General features: G+C 38.4%; 1 protein-coding gene across 4 annotated transcripts in view; it reads left to right on the top strand.

Annotated features, from left to right (window-relative positions):
• Positions 1-20,919, top strand: part of MAST4 (microtubule associated serine/threonine kinase family member 4) — a 272,663-nt gene that overhangs the window by 204,434 nt on the left and 47,310 nt on the right. For all 4 annotated transcript variants that reach the window (XM_040580146.1, XM_040580144.1, XM_040580145.1 and 1 more), the window contains 5 exons: positions 7,672-7,741; positions 11,586-11,664; positions 16,226-16,383; positions 17,516-17,591; positions 18,975-19,184. In XM_040580146.1, coding sequence (XP_040436080.1) covers positions 7,672-7,741; positions 11,586-11,664; positions 16,226-16,383; positions 17,516-17,591; positions 18,975-19,184 — 593 coding nt within the window. The remainder of the gene's footprint in view (positions 1-7,671; positions 7,742-11,585; positions 11,665-16,225; positions 16,384-17,515; positions 17,592-18,974; positions 19,185-20,919) is intronic.

Genomic DNA, 20,919 nt, shown 5'->3' with positions numbered 1-20,919 from the left:
ATGGCCTATTTTCTGACACTGTTTTAAAACAGTAACATTTGCTTCAAGGTGAGAGACTGGGAGGGATATTTCTGAGGCCATCTTCAAAGTCTGGGTATACTCTGATGTGACTTTGCTTTGGTTTTGGAAAGGAAGGTGCCCAGAGTTTCTTGGTTGGGCACCTTCCTGATGCTGTGAAATGGGAAGATGAGGGACGTAACCTGCTGTAGTCTGAGTAATTCAGATGGAAAGATGGACAGATTGTGCATGACCCCGATTACTCATGCCTTTTTAAAACCATGTTAGCTTCTGGTTTCATGCTCTCCCTGCTTTTCTGCCAGATCTGTTTCTCTCAGGGTACTGCATCCCACTGCTGTACTCCCTACAGCCATCTCAGCCTGCTGTTAACCCTTACTGAAAATTGTTCTGTTAGAAGCTCTTATTTAAGTGGAATAGGTTCTTGGCTTCATGTTTGTACCATTAGGGTTGTTACTGCAGGTCCTTATCCCTTTAGTATAAGCTGTTCAAGCTGAAGGGTGTCAAGGTTGTCAGACATTTCAAAATTCACCCAGAATCAATTTCTGTTAATAATCTTGATAATGATAATCTTCAGTGTTATTCTGGACACTTCTTGTATAGACCTAATAAGATTGTTGGCATTGCTTGGGAATTCAGTGCTTTTTGTTGAAAGAATTGTTGAAACAAAAAAGTTGTGAGGGAGGACACTCTTTGATCTACAACCAACCAGTTCCTTTCTGTGTGAATTCATTGCTTGTTGGGAGAACAGGCAAAATACATACTTGGTTACCTTTGCTTGTATCTCATATCTGAGATGAGTTTAATTTGAACCACCTGTTCCCACCCCCACCCCCAAGACCTCACATCTCTGAGGGCAAAGAATTGTACTATGCATTCTTTGTGTAAACTGAAGCAAGCTGTGTGAAGGCGTGTTATGAATCTCAAGGTGGAGCTTTCTAGTCAAAAGTGCACTGCATTAGCACTCTTGCCAATATCTGTGGCATTGCTCAAGAATGTTTTCATCTTTGATATCTGCAGAGCAGTCATACAGAGGTCTGGCTGCACCTTCAGAAATGGTATGCCATTACTTCAAACATGAAGAGCTTGGGTTGCTACTAGGTGACCGTAACAGTCTGGACTGGAGTTAGCCAAAACACTGGATGGGAGCAGTATTGCTATATTTTAGAAATAAGCTTCTTGAACATAATAATTCTTTGAGGTGCATTTTATACCCATGTTCTTCCTAGTAGTGCTGTCTTTCTCCTTGATGCAGACTCTGAACTGAAGGCACCAGCCGTTCTCTACTTATGTGAACTGTATTTGAGGAGGATGAGTAGCCCAAGTTCAGGGTGATAATTGCCCCATATGACGAAGTCATACAGAGGTCTTGTGTAGATTTCTCACCCCCTCCCTGGTTTTTGTTGTTTGCTGTGGAGATAATAGAGGATTGTTCCTACACAGGAGTCTGTTGTTAATCTTTACAGATGCAAGCTGAATTGGACAAACGTTGAATACTTAAAAGTTTTTTCATCATTCGCCTTACCATCTCAGCCATTCTCAGATTGATGTGGTAGGATGGGAGGGAGAGGCTAGTGAGACAGCACCACACTGATGAAGTATGTTGTGCAGGGCACAAATAAAGCATGAGTAGCACCTGTCAAAGAAGGGGCAGGTTTGTTAGTAAGTGACAGTGACCAGGAGGGCTTGTGGGCTATAGTGAAGAGTTACTGGAGCAGTAGGTAATCCAGCGCTTGGGAGCACACAGAGAGTTGTAAGGTCCGAGACCTGAGGGTTAAAAAGGTGGTAGGAAAAAGACAATGTGTACAGCAGATATATAATATCTCTGTTATATACATTAATTACTAATACATGTAACGCCCTTTTCCTCTATGCAGAACGTGTACCTACCTGCAGAGATAATTTGTGTTGGTGGAAAGTCAGATTTTGGCTTGCAGCTGAAATCTCCCACTATGCCTTATGCCTATGTGTAAAAATCACAGAAGATTTCAAGAGAGTCATACCATGTTTCACTATGTAAAAATCTTTTTCTTGTGAAAATTGAGAACAGTTTATACCAGGTCATTTCTTTGGGTTCAAAGCTTGGTCATTATTAGTAACTGTCTTCAGTGAGTTATTGGGACATCCTTTGTCTTTAGTAACAAGGTTTGAAGCCACTAAATCTGCTGAAAGATCATTTTAGTTTTTGCATGAACTGTGGGTACATTCAGAATTGTGGGAAGTGTTGCAGCATCTGCTTGGACAACATCTGGTGCCTTGGTCATTAATGGACTTTTCCAGCTGACTGCCTGCTGCTGTGTAAGCAGGTCATCTGCACCACCCAGCCTGTGAAGTGAATGATTATAATCTCAGCAAGTCAGAGCATTCAGGTGTCCCCACCTCAGTAGTCACAGGAGCTTGTTCCTGTGGGTGATTACTAACCCCTTATGATTAATAGTCACATGTGGTGCTGTTTAATTGTGTCTGCTCTAGGAACAAGATTTAGCTGTTAAGAGCAATGCTGTAAATCTTACTTGCCTGTATTTTAATAAATTTTTCATGGGGTGCCACTAAGATGACAAGGACTGCAGGATAACTAGGAAATTGTTTAAAGAGGAGAAGACCGGGCTGTGCTAAAGTGAGAAATACTATACAGTAGGAGCAGAGGTTATCAGTAGAGTCCGCTTGGGTTTTGGTTTTGTGGCCAGACCTTTTTAATCTTCTCATAAGTGGCATTGGCATAAAATTACCGTAGCTGATGTAAATTTAGAAGACATCTAGTGTAAAATGGCACTGAGAAGCTGTGTTGAAGTGACTGATCTTGAGCACTAGAATTAAAAAGTATGAAATTACATAGCAACATGCAGCATTCTGTACTGGACAACCAGTAACAGAAATGTCTACTGTAATCTGTGGACTCATCTGTTATCAGGAATTTAGGGAAGGAACTGATTGCATTTTCTGGATCGCATGATATTTGCAAGGACCAGTCTAGTGTTTCTTTGAAAGTCAGATCTCGGAAGATGTATAAAGGAAGTAATTTTCAGTTGAATTTGGGAAGATTTAGTGCCACTGAATGGTATCCTGGTTAGATTTCTGGAATACTGCATGCCTTTAGGTCATACATGTTCAGAGGGGATCACATGGGGAGAAAAGCTGGTAGGACAGAATGTGAGAGCTTTTTGTGTAAGACTGAAAGACTGTTACTTCCTTGCCTTTAGCAGCAGGAAGATTGGAAAGCCTGTATTGTCATCTAAATCAGGGGAGAGGGGGGGGTCACAGAATGGGAAGAGAAATACATGCTGGACATAAATAACAGAACAGGAGACTTCCTGAAATTGTCCACTAAGTGTGACAGGGAAGAACATGACCTTTCCTGTTGGTTTCAATAAATTTAGGAATAGGATTACATGATGTGGTTCCCTAAAGCAGAATTTAGGGCCAAGGAGATCTCACTTCCACTTTGTAATCCTTTTCCTAGGATTTTTTAGGTCTGACCTAGACCTTTCTAGGCAGACACTTAGAATGCTGACTGCTAATGTTTTGTTCTCACTACATTAAGACTTACTGCTTACATAAATAATTTCATTTGATAGATGTACTTTAGATACTACACTGAAGTGCAGTAATGAACAAAGCTGTTTGCACCATATATTTTAGTTGTGTTAGGCTTTGAATTGCGCTGGAGGCATTCATGTGTGTGCATCAAATCTGGAGTTAGTTTCCCTGGATTTTTAGCTTTAATCTTGTGAGTTTTGTCTGAGGTAGGTGATAATGAGTGCTAGTTTACTACAATGCATTTGAAGCGAAGAAGAATCTGTCATACACAGCTTCTGTGCTGTTCTGCTTTAGCTGCAGCCTGTGTTGACTGGACTTTGGGGAAAGGAGGACTAGGTTTGTAAAGGAATAAAGCCTTAGTGTGTTTCCATGGTGAAGTATGGGAATGCTGAAAGCTAAAGACTAAAGCTGCTTTCTGAATATAACTTTTTAAAAAGAAAATATATTTACAGAAAGGAAAATAATACAGTTATTTCAATTATTCTGACTGTTGTCACATGGAGAATGGTAGAATTGTTTTTGCTAAAACTTTTTATTTAGTCTTGCTTTGGGGTAAAGTAAAACTGTTAACAAAGCGTCTTCCAGTAGTTTGGGGACAGGACAGGAAAGTGTAAATGGTAAGATACATGCAGATACAACTGACATTTAAATTAAATCCCATTAAAACAGCACTGCCAGTATTTTAAGTAGTGGTCAGAACATGCAAAGATCCTGGCAAACAAGTTTAAGGGGTGTGCAGACCTTCCTTGCTCTTACTGGGAAAGGTCATTTACTGGTGTGAAGCATAATTAGTCCAGGTGTTGAAATAGCTTGAGCTCCTCACCTGAACAAGTATTCAAAATTATTCTGCTGCCCAGCTGTGTGTTCTGCTGAGTGGCACCATTTGTTGTGGTATGAAAATCAGACCTGCAACTGTTGGATGATTTCTTTTGTATTGTTCACTTTGCAGTTGTGTGTTCACCACCAAGTAAACTGACATAGAGGAATGTATGACCCATTGTTATATTGTATTATTGTGGTGCTGGTGTACTGTGTACTGTGATTATTTTTAAAGTGACGACATCAAGACTTCAAGCTGGATTTGTCTTTGATCCATCAGGAATTTGGGGTAACAGTTATCATTAATCTGTTATTCCCTCAGTACTAACACAAAGACCTTGCGTCTGAAACTTTTTATTTTGTAAGTAGACAGCTATTAAAAACACATTACTAATATACAGTGACTGTAACATATGCTTATTAAAAGATTTAAAACTTCTTCCCTCTGTGGCAAAGACACAGGACTTCTTGAAGCTACTTACAAAGCAATTACAACTTAATTAGTCTCAATATAGTTTTCTCAACAATAGCTGCTTGCAAAATGAGCTACCCTTGTGTTGTCATCAGGTATTGTTTCGGTATGTTGATTGCCTACTCATTGTGTGATGCTGGAGTTAATTCCTTACCTAATGCCTGACCACCAGTCAGGTTTACTTTACCAGGTCAGAAACATAGACAGTAATCCCAGCAACATAGAGATACCCTAGGACTAAAGCATACAACAGCCAGCAGGATCCTGAAGAACAGCGGGATTTGTCTAATAAGGAAGTACTGCACATATGGACAGAGAATTAACTGGCACTGGTGTTTCTTTGACAGTCTCCCAGGTATTGGCTTACAGATGGGTGGATGAATGCCATGATGATGAAGGTCACGTATAGGACTCTGCTTCTAACCTGTCTTGCTGTTCTGGAACACCACACCTTAAACTCATAGTAGCACTAGCTGTTTCTCCAGTCATTTAGGGTTTAGATTTTCATCCTCTGTTTCCAGGCTTGTCTGAGTTGTTAGACTTCTAGATAAACTCACAGTATTTAGTATCCAGGTATATGACTTTACCAGTTTTGTTATTTTAAAAGCTTGTTTGCTGTTGGAAGTAGTGCTTTCAAATTGATTTTCCTGATAACAGGATATGATGCTCTTCCTAAGAGTTGTAATTCAAGTTTTGTCTGTAAGGGAGTGATCTTTGTTGATTTTAGTGAGGTAGTTTGCAGCATCGTGTCCCCTCAAATCCAATGCAACAGCTATAAAATTACTGCATTCTTCCACTAAGTTTTTTGCTTCTACATGAAGATTGCATATATGTTCTGAGTAACTGATGGACAGTTAGGCAAGTCCCTGATGCATGTTAAATACATATATAACTTTAAAATAGCTATCAGAGGAAAGGATTTTGTTTACAAACTCCCATGTACTGGTTTGTCAAATTACTTCCTGTCAAAAGCTATTTACACCTCACTGCATGAAGCCTAATTGTCTGCTTTTCTGCCAGAGTTTGAGGTAGCTTCTTTGTCTTTTTTTCCTCTTACTTAAGTCCATGACACACTCCAAATTACGGCTAGTTTATTCTAGAGCAGTAGCTAAAGGTTGTGACTATGTTTTGTCTGCACAGTGCTGAAATACATACTTAGCTTATCTTTATTAAATAAGCTCTGATAGCAGCAAAAAGAAATCCAGTTAGTTGTTAAATTATAACAAACCGTTGTGCTCAGTAATTTGTTGTTTGCAGTTCATGCAGGACAAGAATAAACTGTTGGTCCCCAAATAAAGATTGAAATCTGTGCCACACATGTGGCTTCAGATTCCCTCTGCTTCCCCCCTCTTCACGGAACAAAAGTCCTTAAAAGTCCTTGCTACTTTGAAATTATTGAGGCCCTCAGAAATGTCTGAAGGGTAATGAAGAAACTTGGGTCTTGAGGGGAAGGAGGGAATGTTGGAAGGACATAATTCAGCTGTGATAGATAAACAGGAAAAAAAAAAAAATAGAGGTACTGGCCAGCAAGAGTGGAATCCTTGTCTCTTGGGGCCATGGGAAGAGCAGCTGTGGAGATGTGATTTAAGCACAGCTCAAAAACCATCTTGCTTCAGCTTCTAGCCAAAAAAGGGGGGGGTGTAGGTGTGTGTTCTCCACATTTTCTGTCTAATGGCTCCATGATTACGCTTCTGGTATAGAATTAATGGGTTTTGTTAAGGACATCACTGTGATGAATTCAAAGTTTATTCAAAAATTTGAGTAGAAATCAAGGCCACTTGAAATCCTTTTAAAGACTATTGTATTGGCTTTTTCACATATAGGTAGAAATTTTCTCATCAAAAAATAAATGTTTATTCTAACTGGGTACACAGGAGCTTGGTTTTTTAAGTCTGACACATAATGTTGCAGTCTCATTTATGTCCAAAAATAAAATGTTACAACAAATACGTTACCTTTCTTCAACGTATTGTTCTTGCAATCTGTTCCCTATTTAAGGAAAGATCAACTTTTAGATGTATGCCAGTGCTACTTCAAATTGAATCGTTTTAGGTTTTGGTGTGGTTTGGGGATTTTTGCTTGTTTGTTTTTTTTCAGGGGTTACCTGTTTCTTCTTCAGATACTGTGTCTCCTGTAGTTTTTGGTGCTATGGGGCAGAGGTGGCAGCACCTGCTGAGAGCTGCTGCTGCCTTTCTGCACTCATGCTGGTCAGCAGGAGGTTGGGAGCTTTAATATGAAAAAGTGACAGACCCTAAAGTGACAGCCTGTTCAAAATGTGCAGTTGCTGCTTCTCATTGCAGAGGGTGGTTGCCTTTCCATGCCTTGGTCTAACACAACTATGTGAAAAAGTTTTCATTCAATGTGGTTGGTTGGCTCATTTGTTCTAGAGTTAGAGAAACAAAAAATCACAATAAAGCTCCAGTGGAAATGCTGTAGAAATTTTGTGTAAGAGCTAAATAATTATATTTCTAGCTTTCAAATGTTTTGTGTGATTTTTTAAGAAAAATCTTTCTGACATTAAAAATGTTTCTTTCAAACTAATATACCGGGGTTTTTTTAAAACTTTAAATCTCAAAGGGCTGAATAGAGGTTTTTTTTCTGAGTTATAAAGTCCAATAACTAAACGAAATATAAATTAAATGTGAGTTGAAATAAGCTTCTATTTCTGAGTTTATTTTCTCAGAGACTGAGAGAGAAGAAATTCTGGAATTAGTTTCTAACCTGCCTCGGAATGCTTGGATTAGTATGTCTGAATGTTATTTAGTGGTTTCTTTGGGTTTTTTTTTCCCCACCTCTAATAATAATTTTTCTATGTATCCCCCAAACAGGAAACAGTCCTCAAGATAGCCCTAGGAATTTCTCTCCCAGTGCCTCAGCTCACTTTTCTTTTGCAAGAAGGTAAGAGAGTGTTCGTAGCATGCAGCATGCATTTTGCATGGAGGAAATGTTTTTGGACCCATATATTAATAAGGTGATTGCAAATACATCTGTCAAGTCTGCCACTTAGAATGACAAGTTTTATCTTAGTTATGTAAACTCTCCTAAACCTCAGTTGCAACAAAGGTGAACTGGATGATTGACACAATGCATTCATAAATTTTTAAATTCAAAAAAATTATTTAAAATATTTTTTAATGACTTAATTGTAGTGGATCCAATTCAGACACTATCTTCTTATCTATTGAGATATGGGGAAACTTTAAGCTACGTATAGGGTTCTTTGTATTTTTTTTCTTAATGATGGAAGAAGTGCGTTGCTTATAAGAGCACTATTAGAGAGGTCTTGAGTTCAGGGCCTGCTTTTACTGGCAACTGCAATACCATTGCAATAGCTTTAATACCTGACCTTGTCGTGTTGTACGACCTGTACCACTGAGACAGCCAGCTCTGTCATAGGAGTGTTGTGTTAGTTAATGCTAGTAGAATTTTTGAAGATCTAAAGTGAATTTGAAGTGATTTATGAAGTAAATTATTATTAAATGAACCATAGCCAAAGTTGATAGCATGTCATGGAGACTGCCTGTTTGTGCCAGCGTGCACTTAACACCTTGTCAGCCTACCTCGTATAATATGTTCATTAACTCTAAGCCTGGGAGGGTAGGCAGAGTTTATATGTTGACCCAAGAGTATCTACACAAAAAAATGAAATTGAAATGCTGTGGCTTTCTTTGTCATCAAGTAGTACCAGGCATGTAACTCTTGTACTTGCCACTGTAGTTTTACTTCCTTTTATTTTGGCAGTTCAATAAAGTAGCACACACAAGCTCTCAGAAGTAAGTGCAAAGAAATGGCTTAACTCTTACTAAAAGCTGCAAAGGGGAGAAGACTTCACTTGAGTATTTCTTATATCTGAATCTTAATTCATCTGTGACAGTAGATCTTGACAGCCTAATAGCATATGCTCTCGCTTTTTTAACCAACATCTTAAGAAATTTGAGTATTTCTTTTGAATCTACTTCCTCTTGATAGCATCTTTAAAAAAAGGAAAGCTATCTCTTCATAGATAGCGTTTGTTTGTGAGCATATTTGTAGAAAGATTCATTAAATCCAGAAATAGCTTGTAATGGAAAAAGCAGCTGTGAAAGACCAAGCATTGCTTAAAACTACTTCCTGCCCGCTGTATTTCTATTTTCCCACCCATAATCAACAGAAAGTTTAAATCATTATGTTTTTGCAAACCTTAAAATTCAGGAGGAAAAAGTGAATTTGTTTACCAGTGCTTCCTTTCAATTGTGGCCATTTTTAGAGCCCTGTAATGGAGTTGTAAATAAATTCTTTAATTAAAAGAATGCTAGAACAAGAAGTTTCTGTGATTTCAAAATACTTTACCACTTCCGTGGGATTCAGGAAACTTATTTAGAGAGTTTTCTATGGAAACTGATTTTGGTTTATGTTTGTAGTGAAAAAGAGTGGTGATGTAAAATTTTCTTGTGCATTTGGTATGTGTGTTGTGGTTGTCTTCATATAGTCTGTGATGGGATGCATTTTGGTAGTAAAATCGCCTGTGGTTAATGAGAGCCATTCTCAGACTTCTGAACTTCATGTGTTTTCTGTTGTTTTGTAAATTTAATGGCCATACAAAGGAAGGGAAGGACAAGGCAGGAAGGTTGAAGGAGTAGAGGTGAGGTGGTATAGGTGTACATGTATTCATTTTCCACCCACTGCCCCCAAGTCAGTGGGGATACCAAAAAGCTTGGGAGATGTGAGGAAGGGAGGGAAGGGCAAAGGAAATGGTTTGGAAGCCTCCCGTGGGAAAGGAGGGCTTCCCAGCATAGCCAGTTCTCATCAGCTGGTAGCCACACCATGCAGCAGCAGGAGGAAGGTGGCCCTCTGCCGTACTGCCAAGCCAGCATGCCAGGCTGGAGACAGCCTTCCCCAGGCCCCTTGGCAACAAGTAGGAGAGTCACCTTCCTCTGCCTGCATCTGGTGGGATGATTGGTGCCTGTGCCTCTGGTAGCCACTGCTTGGGCCTCTTCTGCTGGTACATACAAGTCCAGGATCTGGAAGCCCATAGGTAGGTGACAGATCCTGCTTTCCAGAGCTGCTGGGAAGCGGGTAGGACCACATGGTAGGCAGGGACAAGTGGTGTATGAGAGCCCATGGGGAAATGCTGTAGGAGCTTGCTACTTTTTTTTTTTCCTTCTTCCCTTATGAATGCCTCCTGTTCTCCCACCTTTGCTTCCCAGGTAACTTCCCATGGTTCCCATCCCCACACTTGATGGCCCTTCTGCATGACAATTGCTGTGTGATGTAAGAACCCTGCTCAGTATGAGTTATGCAGTAGAGAAGTATTTTGTGTCTTAACAGCTGCAGAATATACAGGTCTTGCCCATATTTAAATACCTTCCAAGTTCTTGTTCCTTCAGCTGTGAACATACTTGGCTTGCACAGCTGAACCAAAATAAAAACTCCTTTTGGAATTGTTCATTCATCTGGAGGTAGCTCATGCATACCTAGGGGAAGGGAGGAGAATTAATGAAATAAAAAAACAAAGTGTGAAGAAGGAGGAAGTTTTTTGTAGAGATCGGTCTGATACAGTCAGCAGTCCCTCTAGCCCACGTTTTCTTTATCCTTTAATGCTAATTAGGTACTGCAGTTTCTTTTCTCTCACTGTATGTATTCAAGGTCCCAAAGACCTGGGTTTTAGCTTGTGGATGGGTAAATGGGTGTGGAAAATAAGGTGTTGGAATGGAGAGAAGCAAGGGGGTTTTTTTAGACAGTTAGTTTGAAAGGAAGAGAAGCTGCATCAAGAGGTTTAAGGTTGCTAATTTGGCATGATTTCAGTTGTCCTTTATGTCCTTTGTGGACTTGAGAAATAGTCTTTGTAAACTGGCTATAAAACAGAGCTTCAACTCTCCTTTTCCCTTTCCCCTGCTTTCATACTGTTTGTTAATAAAAACCTGTTCTGTTTTGTTATTTATTTATTATTTTGGGGTTTTTAACATATTTGATACAATTGTATTCCAGTCATGGGCACCGAAATGACAGGTAAATGTTACCCCCTCAAAAATCCGAACACGGCTCCCATAGTTGTTTTTTGGTTTGTCACTTTGTATGTTCCAGTTCCATGTTGTCTGTGTGTAGCTTACCTCAAGCCATGAAGAGCAGAGATTGGTTTTGGTTATGATTTTTTTTATTATTCTGAATGGGCATGATTTTTGCTGCAAATTTTTTTTCCTCCTATTTACATATCTAACATTTAACAAGTTTGTTTTTACCTAATCATTCTTGCTGTTATTTGACATTGGCTAGTTTGCTGGTATCTTCTACTGATGTCACTTAAAGTGCTTCTACCCTTGTGTTTCAAGCAGACTGTGGTGGTTATTCTGTGGTTCAGAGCATTGTGGTTTGCATTTGTTTGCAAGTTTTTGATTTTGCTTCTCATGAATTTTCATCTGATGGGCCTGAGAGTTGTGAAGAGTCCCTGTGGTCTGTTTATAGTGTGTTAGTATTCTAGTGTGTATTAGTGAGACACCAGTTCTGTGGAGCTGTTCATTCACTTTCTGGTTGTTTCATTTCATAGATTCTTAACTAGAAAAGCACACTAGAAAAAAATATCTGTAAGCCTAAGTCGTCCTTGGTGAATGCTGTTTATTGTGGTCCCCTGTGAAAGTTTACTCTTTTCTAAAAACTCTGTTTGCATCATGCTTTTGGAATGCAGTTTTATGCAGTAATACTTTCACAGATGTTTCTCTATTAGGATACGGCAGTGTTCATTTGACTAACCTTGGTTTCACAACAGGACTGATGGTCGCCGCTGGTCTTTGGCTTCTCTCCCTTCTTCTGGCTATGGTACAAATACACCCAGCTCAACTGTTTCTGTAAGTATCCACTTTGTTGCGCTGCCCTATCTTCTCAAATTTAGCCGTCTTCTCTCAGGAGAAGGCAATGAATGTTGCTTTTGTTACTGTTGATAAATTTTGAAATAATATGGGATATTAATCAGCTTTACTTCAGTGAAATAGAAGAAAACTAGGCAATATGCGCTTCGCTTATAGGTATTTCCTGGCAGTAAGTAGTACTTAACTGCCATCTTTTGATCTGTGGGGCAGTAGAAGGGGATACATACTGCCTTATTGTAACTATATGGTAGTTAGGTATAGAGTCTTAGGTGCTGCCTTGATAGTTAAAGAGAAGGCACTCCATGACATAATTCATCCGTCCTAAGTTAGACAGCTGTCTTAAGGTGGGATGAATCATGTTTTTGTCTGGTCTTTTTTCTTTAGCAGTAGTGAGGTGTTAGTGCATGAGAATAGGTCAGATATTTAGTGTTTTAGATGGCCATAATTAGAATAGAAGAATCCTTTGGGATACATAATAGGATAAATATAAGTTGTTTGGTAGTTTTTGCCTGTTAGAGCAATCCTTTTGATGTGATCTTATATCAGTCCCCCTGCCATGAATGTACCATCTGACTCGTGATGTGAATCATGGCAGTGCTTTGGGTTCTGCTTCAATGCTTGGGAGCTAAACAGTGGGAGAAGTGTGAATCTGTACTTTTGCACTTCTTGCACACCTCTGTACTGGAGAAGAAGTACTTGGTCGTGTTACAGCCTGGAACTAAGCTGTCTGTTGTGATAGTCACATCTGAGAGACTGAGGAGATGGAACTCTGGAGGAAGTCTGCTGCTTTGGAAATAGCAAATAGTTGGCATTTTGACAGTTGCATTACATGTTCTGCAGTAAAGGGCTTGGTCCTTGTAGATCCAACTATGGTGCTTCAAAAATTATTCTTTCTTTTTAGCCTTGTTTTTTACCTTTTATGAATGATACTTTATTACTGGACACCTGATATTTTGGTGTTTAAAAAATGTTTCTTTTACAATTTAAGTAAGCTTTCTCTTCCCCTTGGTGTGTTCTGTTTCTTTTGTGAAGTAATTAAGTTCCTGATGGAACTAATGACACACTTATGAAACATGACCGTTTTATGTTAGGTTCAATTCTTATTTTATTTTTGCCCCAAAGGCTTCTGGAAGGTCAAGTCAATTTTTTCTGACTTTGAACCACATTGAGGGATTTCATGTATCTTAAGAACTGTTCTTCAGCAGCACTGATTTTCAGCCTCTGCTTTCCTTCTTGTGCAGATCTTACTTTTGCCAAGCAAACTGCTTGGTTTCACGTTAATTGCCTACCAATTTCCATAGCGCATGTTGGTACACCTCTCATTGGAACTAAATCAAATATGCTGTGCTCTTCACTTAAGATGTATTGATGTAAAGAGGTTACGGCAGATAATAAGTAATTGCTATAGCAACCCTGTAATTGTTATAAGAAACAGGCTTGTGCTAGAAAGGAAATGAAAAGCTGTGTCAAAAACATCAAAATACAGTTTTAATTTTCAGTCCACAATTTTTCTTTGACATTTTAAATTTTAAAATGGTAATTCTAGTTTTCTGCTTAAGTTTTCTAACTACTGTATGCATCCTGAAATGTGGAGCAGTTTTACATAATTTTTGCATTTCTTGGGGGCGGGGAACAGCAAAAAACCCTGCTGTCATTTATGGACTTGGATATCTTCTGTAATAGACTGTTGAGTTCTCCCTTGATATTTTATTTTTTGATTAGACGACATCTTATAAATACTGAAATAGATGTCTTCCACAGCATTGAACAAATGGTTTCTGATTTGTGGAAAGAAACCTGGTTTTCCAATAAATAAGTCTGAATTTTATTGAAGGTATCAGCAGTACAGAATTCATGCCATACACTTCTTACGGTTAGTTTTCATCACACACACACCACCACCCACCCAAGAATCCTTTACTGCTGCTGAGCCCTGCAAAATCACTGGGACAACCTCTGAATTTCAAATCTAGCCACTGTTTCTTAGCTTCTAAGTGGAGGTGCTTTTCACTTTCTTTTTTTTACCCATTGGATGATATACCTGAGTCTGAAAAGAAAAGCTGGAAGTGTGCCTATCTAATTAGTTTCAGGTACTTTTTCAGAATCTGAAACAGGTAGCACTGTGCAACTTCCTCCTCCGCATTCTTACAAATTCTTAGAGGCAGTGAGAGACCAATTCACGCATAATAGTCTTAAATGTACCTCTAGAACACTCCCCTTTCAGTGCTATATAGTAAGGTTCACATTAATCCAGAGATGTATCAACTGGAGACCAGAAACATGTTATGCAATACAGTAGAGCACAGCTTTGATCTTTACAAGCAACTGAAAGTCGGAGCAGGAACAGAAGGGTCTGTGATAATCATGATTATGCTCAGGTGAGTGTAGTTTGCCATTTCTTATTAGCCTGTTTTTTCTTTTTTATTCTTTTTTTTTGTACTGAAAGTGCAGAGATTGATGGAATTAGCAATTTTATGGAAGCTCATGCATTTGGAAGTGGCATGCATACCACATATATCAGTTCTCACAACAAAGTTGAAATTAAATGAAATTATCTCCTACTAAGATCAATTGATAGAGAAGAAACTCTTGTTGTATCATATTCTAGCAAAGCTGGATCAGATCTTGCCAGTTATGAGGTGCAGTTGAGGTGATTATGTGTCTTCTAGGAGAGCAAACCTATAAAAATGATAAATTGAGCAAGTACTCAGTTGGATAGTTTTGCCAGTAGTTTATATTCTTGGAAGCTTATTTGGGTGGGGAAATAGGGTAAGGAGATGAGGAAAGAGGCTTTGGGGTTAGGTTGGCTGGTAGTGGCTGCATATTTGCCATTCTGTGTCAGAAGAACAATTTGTGTTGCCATGATGCACTGTGGTTGTGCGTATAAAAAATTTGTTAAAGCTTATGTGACTTCTGGAGCAGCTATTCTAGAATACTAGGAGAGCTAATTTTTTTTAAGGTTTTTGCTGTGATAATTTGGATTTGTACAGAGATCAGAATTCAGACCTCCAAGAAAACGCACTCTGTGCCTGTGATGGTCCAAATACAACTGAGAATTCTCACTTTAATCCCATTGGATCTATACTCTGTGACATCTTATGTGAGGAAGAGTGTGGTACAGGTTATTTTCCTCCTCATCTTCCCAGCCTATCCCAAAGATGAGGAATTAGAGTTGATTTTATAGACAGCCATGCTTGATCACTTGTATTGGACATTTCCCTGCGCTAGAGTATCTTTTATCTTATGGAGCATAGCTGTAGGAAATATGCCACGAGGTTGACTGCAACTAGCTGCCATAGTGTGAGATAAGAAAGAACGTAACCAATTCTGTATGCTGAATTATGCATTGTAATGTGCTACAGCTGAATTTCATAAATTAGTTACTGTGACTCAACAAGTTACTACCGATCATGTGAATTGTGGTAAATTCTTGGTGTGCATGCTTCTTAGCCTGCAGCAAAGCAAGGCAGTGCAGTTTTGCTGGCTAACTTCTGATGTGATGTACCCTTTCCACATAGACCAGTCCTGTGCAAGTTAATGTTTCCCAGCGGTGGGTTTTCTTCTTTTTTTGCTTTAGAGAGATGACTTCATTAGATCTACTGTGATCAGTGATCTTTTCTTGAGGAAATTAGGATATATTCAGCCTTTACCACACAACTTGCTAGGAAATGACAAAGATTGTATAGTGTCTGTGCTTACCAGCCTGAATACTACCTGCAGATCCTAGCAGTGTAGGGCAATGTTTGTTCTGTACAAAAATGTATTGATTTCCAAACATTTTGTGTGGCTCAGGCAGCTAGAGGCACTACATAAAAGACAGTAAAATATGATAGTGTGGTCATCTGCACTCTTTATGTAGTGTGGTTTTTTACATGCAATTTTGCAAGGCTAGTTACTGTAGTAGCACTTCCAGTTTCATACCTGTCTGTATCTCCCAGTTTTATACTATATGAGTGGTTTGAGTGTAATCCTTTTCACTTTTGTCAACCACAGTACCTATCTGGATAAATGTATACTTCCACTTAATTTTGAATGTACAAAATTTTATAAGAAAATAGCATATGAATTTTTTTCAGAAATAATTCAGATTATATTTTATTTTTACAAAGCATCACTAATGTCTTAAATATGGACAATTAAGTACCTTCATTATGTAGATTTACAGTTTGTGTCGTGGCAATGAGTTATATCTGGTTATTGTAGTTACACTCTCCTCAGTTTTCAGCAGACCCTGTTCTAACTATTCTTGCATATTGATGTGTGTTACTGACAATAGATGTAATCTTTGTCTTAGAAGAAATTTGAACTTTCAAAATGCAGCAGCTCTTTCTTCCGGGACTGAAGTAGGGGGGTTTTATACTTTATGTTTAGCTCATTGAGTCGAGACTTAATTATTTATTTTTTTCTTTCAGTTGGTAGTCAGGCATGGGAAACAGCAACTACAATTTTTAAATTAAATGGCTTTATTCATGAGCACTGAATATAGTTTTGAAAATGTTTCTTTGCTGATAGAAGCTTGTGTTCTGTTCTGGTCTTGTAGTCATCTTGCTCATCCCAAGAGAAGCTACACCAGTTACCATACCAGCCAACACCTGATGAACTACATTTTTTGTCCAAACATTTCTGTACCACTGAAAGCATTGCCAGTGATAACAGGTGCAGGACAACTGCGATGCGCCCTCGGTCCCGAAGTCTCAGGTGAGTTTGTCTGTCTTGAGGTGGGTGTTGGATCTAAATTCACATATTCCAGAGCATCATGGTTTTGTACATTGGAGGCATTCACTGAAGCATAATAGAATATGTGTCTGAGGACGAATTACAAATAGTCCTTTTAAACTCTTGCTCCTGATTTTGATCATGGCTTACTGCAGTAGCTAATATTATAAGCTAGGCCTTAGCGAAGGCAGCTAACCCGCATGAATTGTGTTGATGAGCTAGTCGTTATTGATCTGACTGTAGCTCAGGTTCTCTTCCAGAGTTCAGACTTTTCATGGAATAAAGTGTTTCTTTGCAAAACTAATGCAAAATAATTCATATTTTTTATAAATATCCTAGTCCTATATCCTAGGACTATCTGGAAAGACATATGACAAAGAACAAATAGGCAGGCAGGGGATTATGCAGTCATCTATTTTCTTTAACCAAGATTAACTTAATTTTTTTTGTTTCCCAAAGACTAGGCCTCTGCATTTCATTTGTAGTGGCTGTTTGTGTAAGAAGTGATTTATTCAAGATCAGTTCTAAGCTGTCAGAACAGCTCAGGTTTGGAAAATGCAGATGAATTTTATAGGCTTCAAGAACCAGAAAGGGGAAAAAAAGGAAGTATTATATACTAATTGTTGAATTGAACCTTTCAAAAGTTTAAAAATCATTTCACAACTAGCAAAAAAACCAAAACCATCAAAACACACTCTTCTTCTCAACTTTCTCACTTGCACCTAATGGAGTTCCGTGGTCAGGCCTTGGTATTTTGGTTGTATGTGACCTAGAAAGGGGCAGGTATAGCCATAATTATATTTAGCCATAGCTAAATATACCTCTGTTGCCCTTCTGAGGAAAAAGTGATGCTCACAAGTGTTGCAAAACTGCTTGTATCCTGAAGTGCAGTTACAAACTAAGAAGGTAATATAGCTGTTAGATGTAGGCACATTAAATAATCCTTAGGGCCTGGTCAGAAATAGCAGAAAGGAACCAAGTGTGCCACTGATGAGACAATGCATCTTTCCATTGAAGCCTATGTTGACTTTTTATTGCAAATAAACTATACAAAAATATATAATTGTAGTTCATGCTGAGACAAGTTTAAAGGGATAATTTGCTTTGCTTGCAGCCCTGGTCGTTCTCCTGCCTGCTGTGACAATGAAATAATTATGATGAACCATGTCTACAAAGAAAGGTTCCCAAAGGTAATGAATTATATTTAAGATACTCAGTATCTAAATTGATAGGCTACATAGGTTTTAAGTAAGTGGTGTTTTTGTTATGGGAACTAATGATGCAACCCTGTAATGGCTTTCATAAAGCATTACAGAGATCTTATTACAAAGATAAAATCACAATAAAGAAAATTTCTGCTGAGAACTGGACATTGATTTGGCAAAGCTGCTGAACTGGTTTTGAAATGAATCATGCTGGTAATCTATTCTGTTGATTGGAAACTGATGGTACATTCAGTTTCAGTAGGTGGGGTGTACTTGGGGTAAATGTATACTACACTAGTAAACCAGAAATAGTTTCTGTTACTAAGTCTCATGCAGCCTCTGCTGATATACTTGAAAATTCCTTTCTTAAGTGGCATTTATTCCATTTCCCAAACACTTGTTATATACTTACTTTAATTGTGAAGGTCATTACACCATTTTGGGGGTTTGACTGTGAGATACCAAATGAGGACACGTTGCTGTCATGTCCAGAGGCTTAAGACATGAATGAGTTTCTAGGTGCAGGTGTGTAGCTCAGAGTACTGTGCTCTTGGTTGCACCTAGGATTTCGATGACTCCTGGAAAATAAAATAAGGTAAAGCTGACACTGTTGCAGAATAAATGCATAAAAATTAGAAGAAATGTCTTAGAAATATGGAGAGAGAATTTTTAGGATTTGCAGAGTGATTGAGCAGCAATCTGAAGTGTGGAATGACCCACTCATTTCAGTGTTTGAAGTAGGAACTAAGAAATGTGGGATTACTTTTTAAAAATAAAAACATCTAAGCATTTGCAGTTTTGTGAGAACCAGATCATTGGTTCTGTAAAACAGGTGCATCTGGCAACCTGCAGACACATCTGGCAGGAGCTGTGAGCCTGTGGTGCTTTTAATCAATGTTCATTCATGCCCTGCCCAGAGAAACATAACCTGTATGAAAGAAAGGAGGATATTCTGTCTGTAGTGTCTGCAATTTTAGGAAAATGAAGTAGACCCCCATGAGTTGTCTTTTTTTTAATTTTTATTGTTATTTAGACATGGACTTAAGTTGTACAGTGATGGGTGTTCCTTCAGTTCTGTTCAGTGTTCGTCACAAGATTAGAGCACAGATAATCACCGGGGCAGACAAAGGGGAGGATATGTGTAGTAGAACAGTAAGGTTGATGCTTTTCTTGACTGGTAATGTGGGGAGATGTCATCTGCCACTTTGCCATTCTGTTTGCTTGCTTTTTTGCTTCCCTTATTTCACAGATTCCAGCTAAGTAACCTCTTAGGCAGTACACAAATGTTGCAAAACTGGAAAGAAGCTTTGAGGCTGTTAAATTTCGTGTAAAGCTGAGTGAATGTTTTGTGTATCTATTTGTCTATAGGCCACAGCTCAGATGGAAGAGAGGCTTCAGGAGATTATAACAAATTATTCTCCAGAGAATGTCCTTCCACTGGCAGATGGAGTGCTCAATTTTACCCATCATCAGATCACAGAACTGGCTCGAGATTGTCTGGATAAATCCCACCAGGGCCTCATCACATCACGATACTTCTTTGAATTACAGCAGAAATTAGACAAATTGCTGCAGGAGGTATGAGCCATGAGACTACTGTTACGTTCGCTTGAAAATTTGTTTAAATCTGTTTGCTCTGTAAGTTGTTGACTTGAAATAATCGTGACTGTTTGTTCACTTGTCAGTGTTGTTCATAGCAGTTTTAGTCTACATAATGACCACTACAAAGGCTATAAGGGATCCTAGTATAGTTGCCTGGAATAGATGGGTTGTAAAGATTCCAGAGACAGCATGTTGTCTTTCAGTGCAAGTTATAAATTGCTTACAGAACTGTGTGCATAAGCCTAAATGACGAGGCTTGCTATTCCTTTTACTATGAATAAATGAGGAAACATGTACCCTTTCCGCTTTATCAACATAACTAATTGCCTGCTATGTTGAGAAAGCAGACAGCAACCCTTAGCTTTCCATTAGCTAGAGGTTATTTAAATATTTATAATATTCTTTTCATAATTAAACTGCTTATTAACAGAAATAATGTAGTTTCTAAGTATTGAAACTTCTGTAGAATAATCAGCTAAATAATTAAGAACTTGGAGCTCAACAGAACAAATGTGCTATGACATAAGTCACTGCAGTTCATTAATTTATTATTTTTAAACAAAAGTACGGCATGTGATACAATCATTTGTTTGTGTGGAATTTGATAGCACTTTATGAACCAATGTTAATGGGATAGACCAGCAGATACGATACTGACTTGAAATTTTCCAGCTGAGATGCTAAGGTACCATGCCTGTCTCAGTTTATGTCTGTGCTTTCTTTTGTGTGCAGGAGCAGTTGCTAAAGGATTTGGTTGATTATTTTTTTTTTTTCCCCTATGCTGCTTTTTTTGTTAACTTTTATTCAGTAAATAGCTTTTCTGCAACTGCTGTATTTTGAACGTTTTCATAAAGTAATGCAAAACTTAAGGCATCAGTGATAGGCTTCTCAGTTATTGAAACCCTTTTTTTTTTTAAACAGAGAAAATACATAGAGCTTGCTTACTAATCAAAAGGAAGTTTGAACTAGTGACCTTCTTGTGAAATACTCACATTTTTATGATGCCAAAGTGCAGGCAGAGTTGCCCAGTGGACTGGAGATACCTGACTGAATTATGTGATGTTAGTGATATAATGTCAAAGTACAAGGAAACATGTCTAAGCTAAGATTTACTGAACTTACTGTTAATGCTGTTGTTTGCTGTTAGTAACATATTCCTTAAAATGGCTACACAGTAGAGTTTAGAGTACATGTTCACTCATTCGCTTAACAGCTTCCTCTGCAAAACCCATTAAAAAACAACACGCTAGCAAGTTCTTCTCCAATCTGCATATAGAGCAGTGCATTATTAAAAACACATCAAAACACTCCTTTTTTTTGTCACATTCTGTGATGCTAATTCCTTATTATGTAAAAATTTCCTATTCTGCAAAAACATAACACCTTAAAATGTTCAGATTTAATTTTTGAATCAACTGCATAATACCTGTTAATAGCATAATATGACAGTAAGAAAACTTTCTCTCTGCACAACTCGGTTACGGGCATTCAGCTGTGATTTGTTTGTTGTCAATTCCCAGCTGCAATGTTCAGTGGAAAGCTACATCTCCTACTGCTACTTGGCATGTTGTGATTACTTTGCATAACCAAGGAAGGACTCCCTTGAGGTTTCAGCAGCTTGGTTCACACAGCATTCTTATAATTCTAAGGTCAAGGTCAAGTGGACCTGAATGCTTTCCCTGCTTCATCCCTTTTAAATGTAACATGTATT

Source organism: Falco naumanni, chromosome Z (assembly GCF_017639655.2).
Source record: "Falco naumanni isolate bFalNau1 chromosome Z, bFalNau1.pat, whole genome shotgun sequence".
In the NCBI taxonomy this organism is placed as follows: Eukaryota; Metazoa; Chordata; class Aves; order Falconiformes; family Falconidae; genus Falco; species Falco naumanni.
Note: the sequence above shows the minus strand (reverse complement) of the source record. Positions and strands in the feature narration are given on the sequence as shown.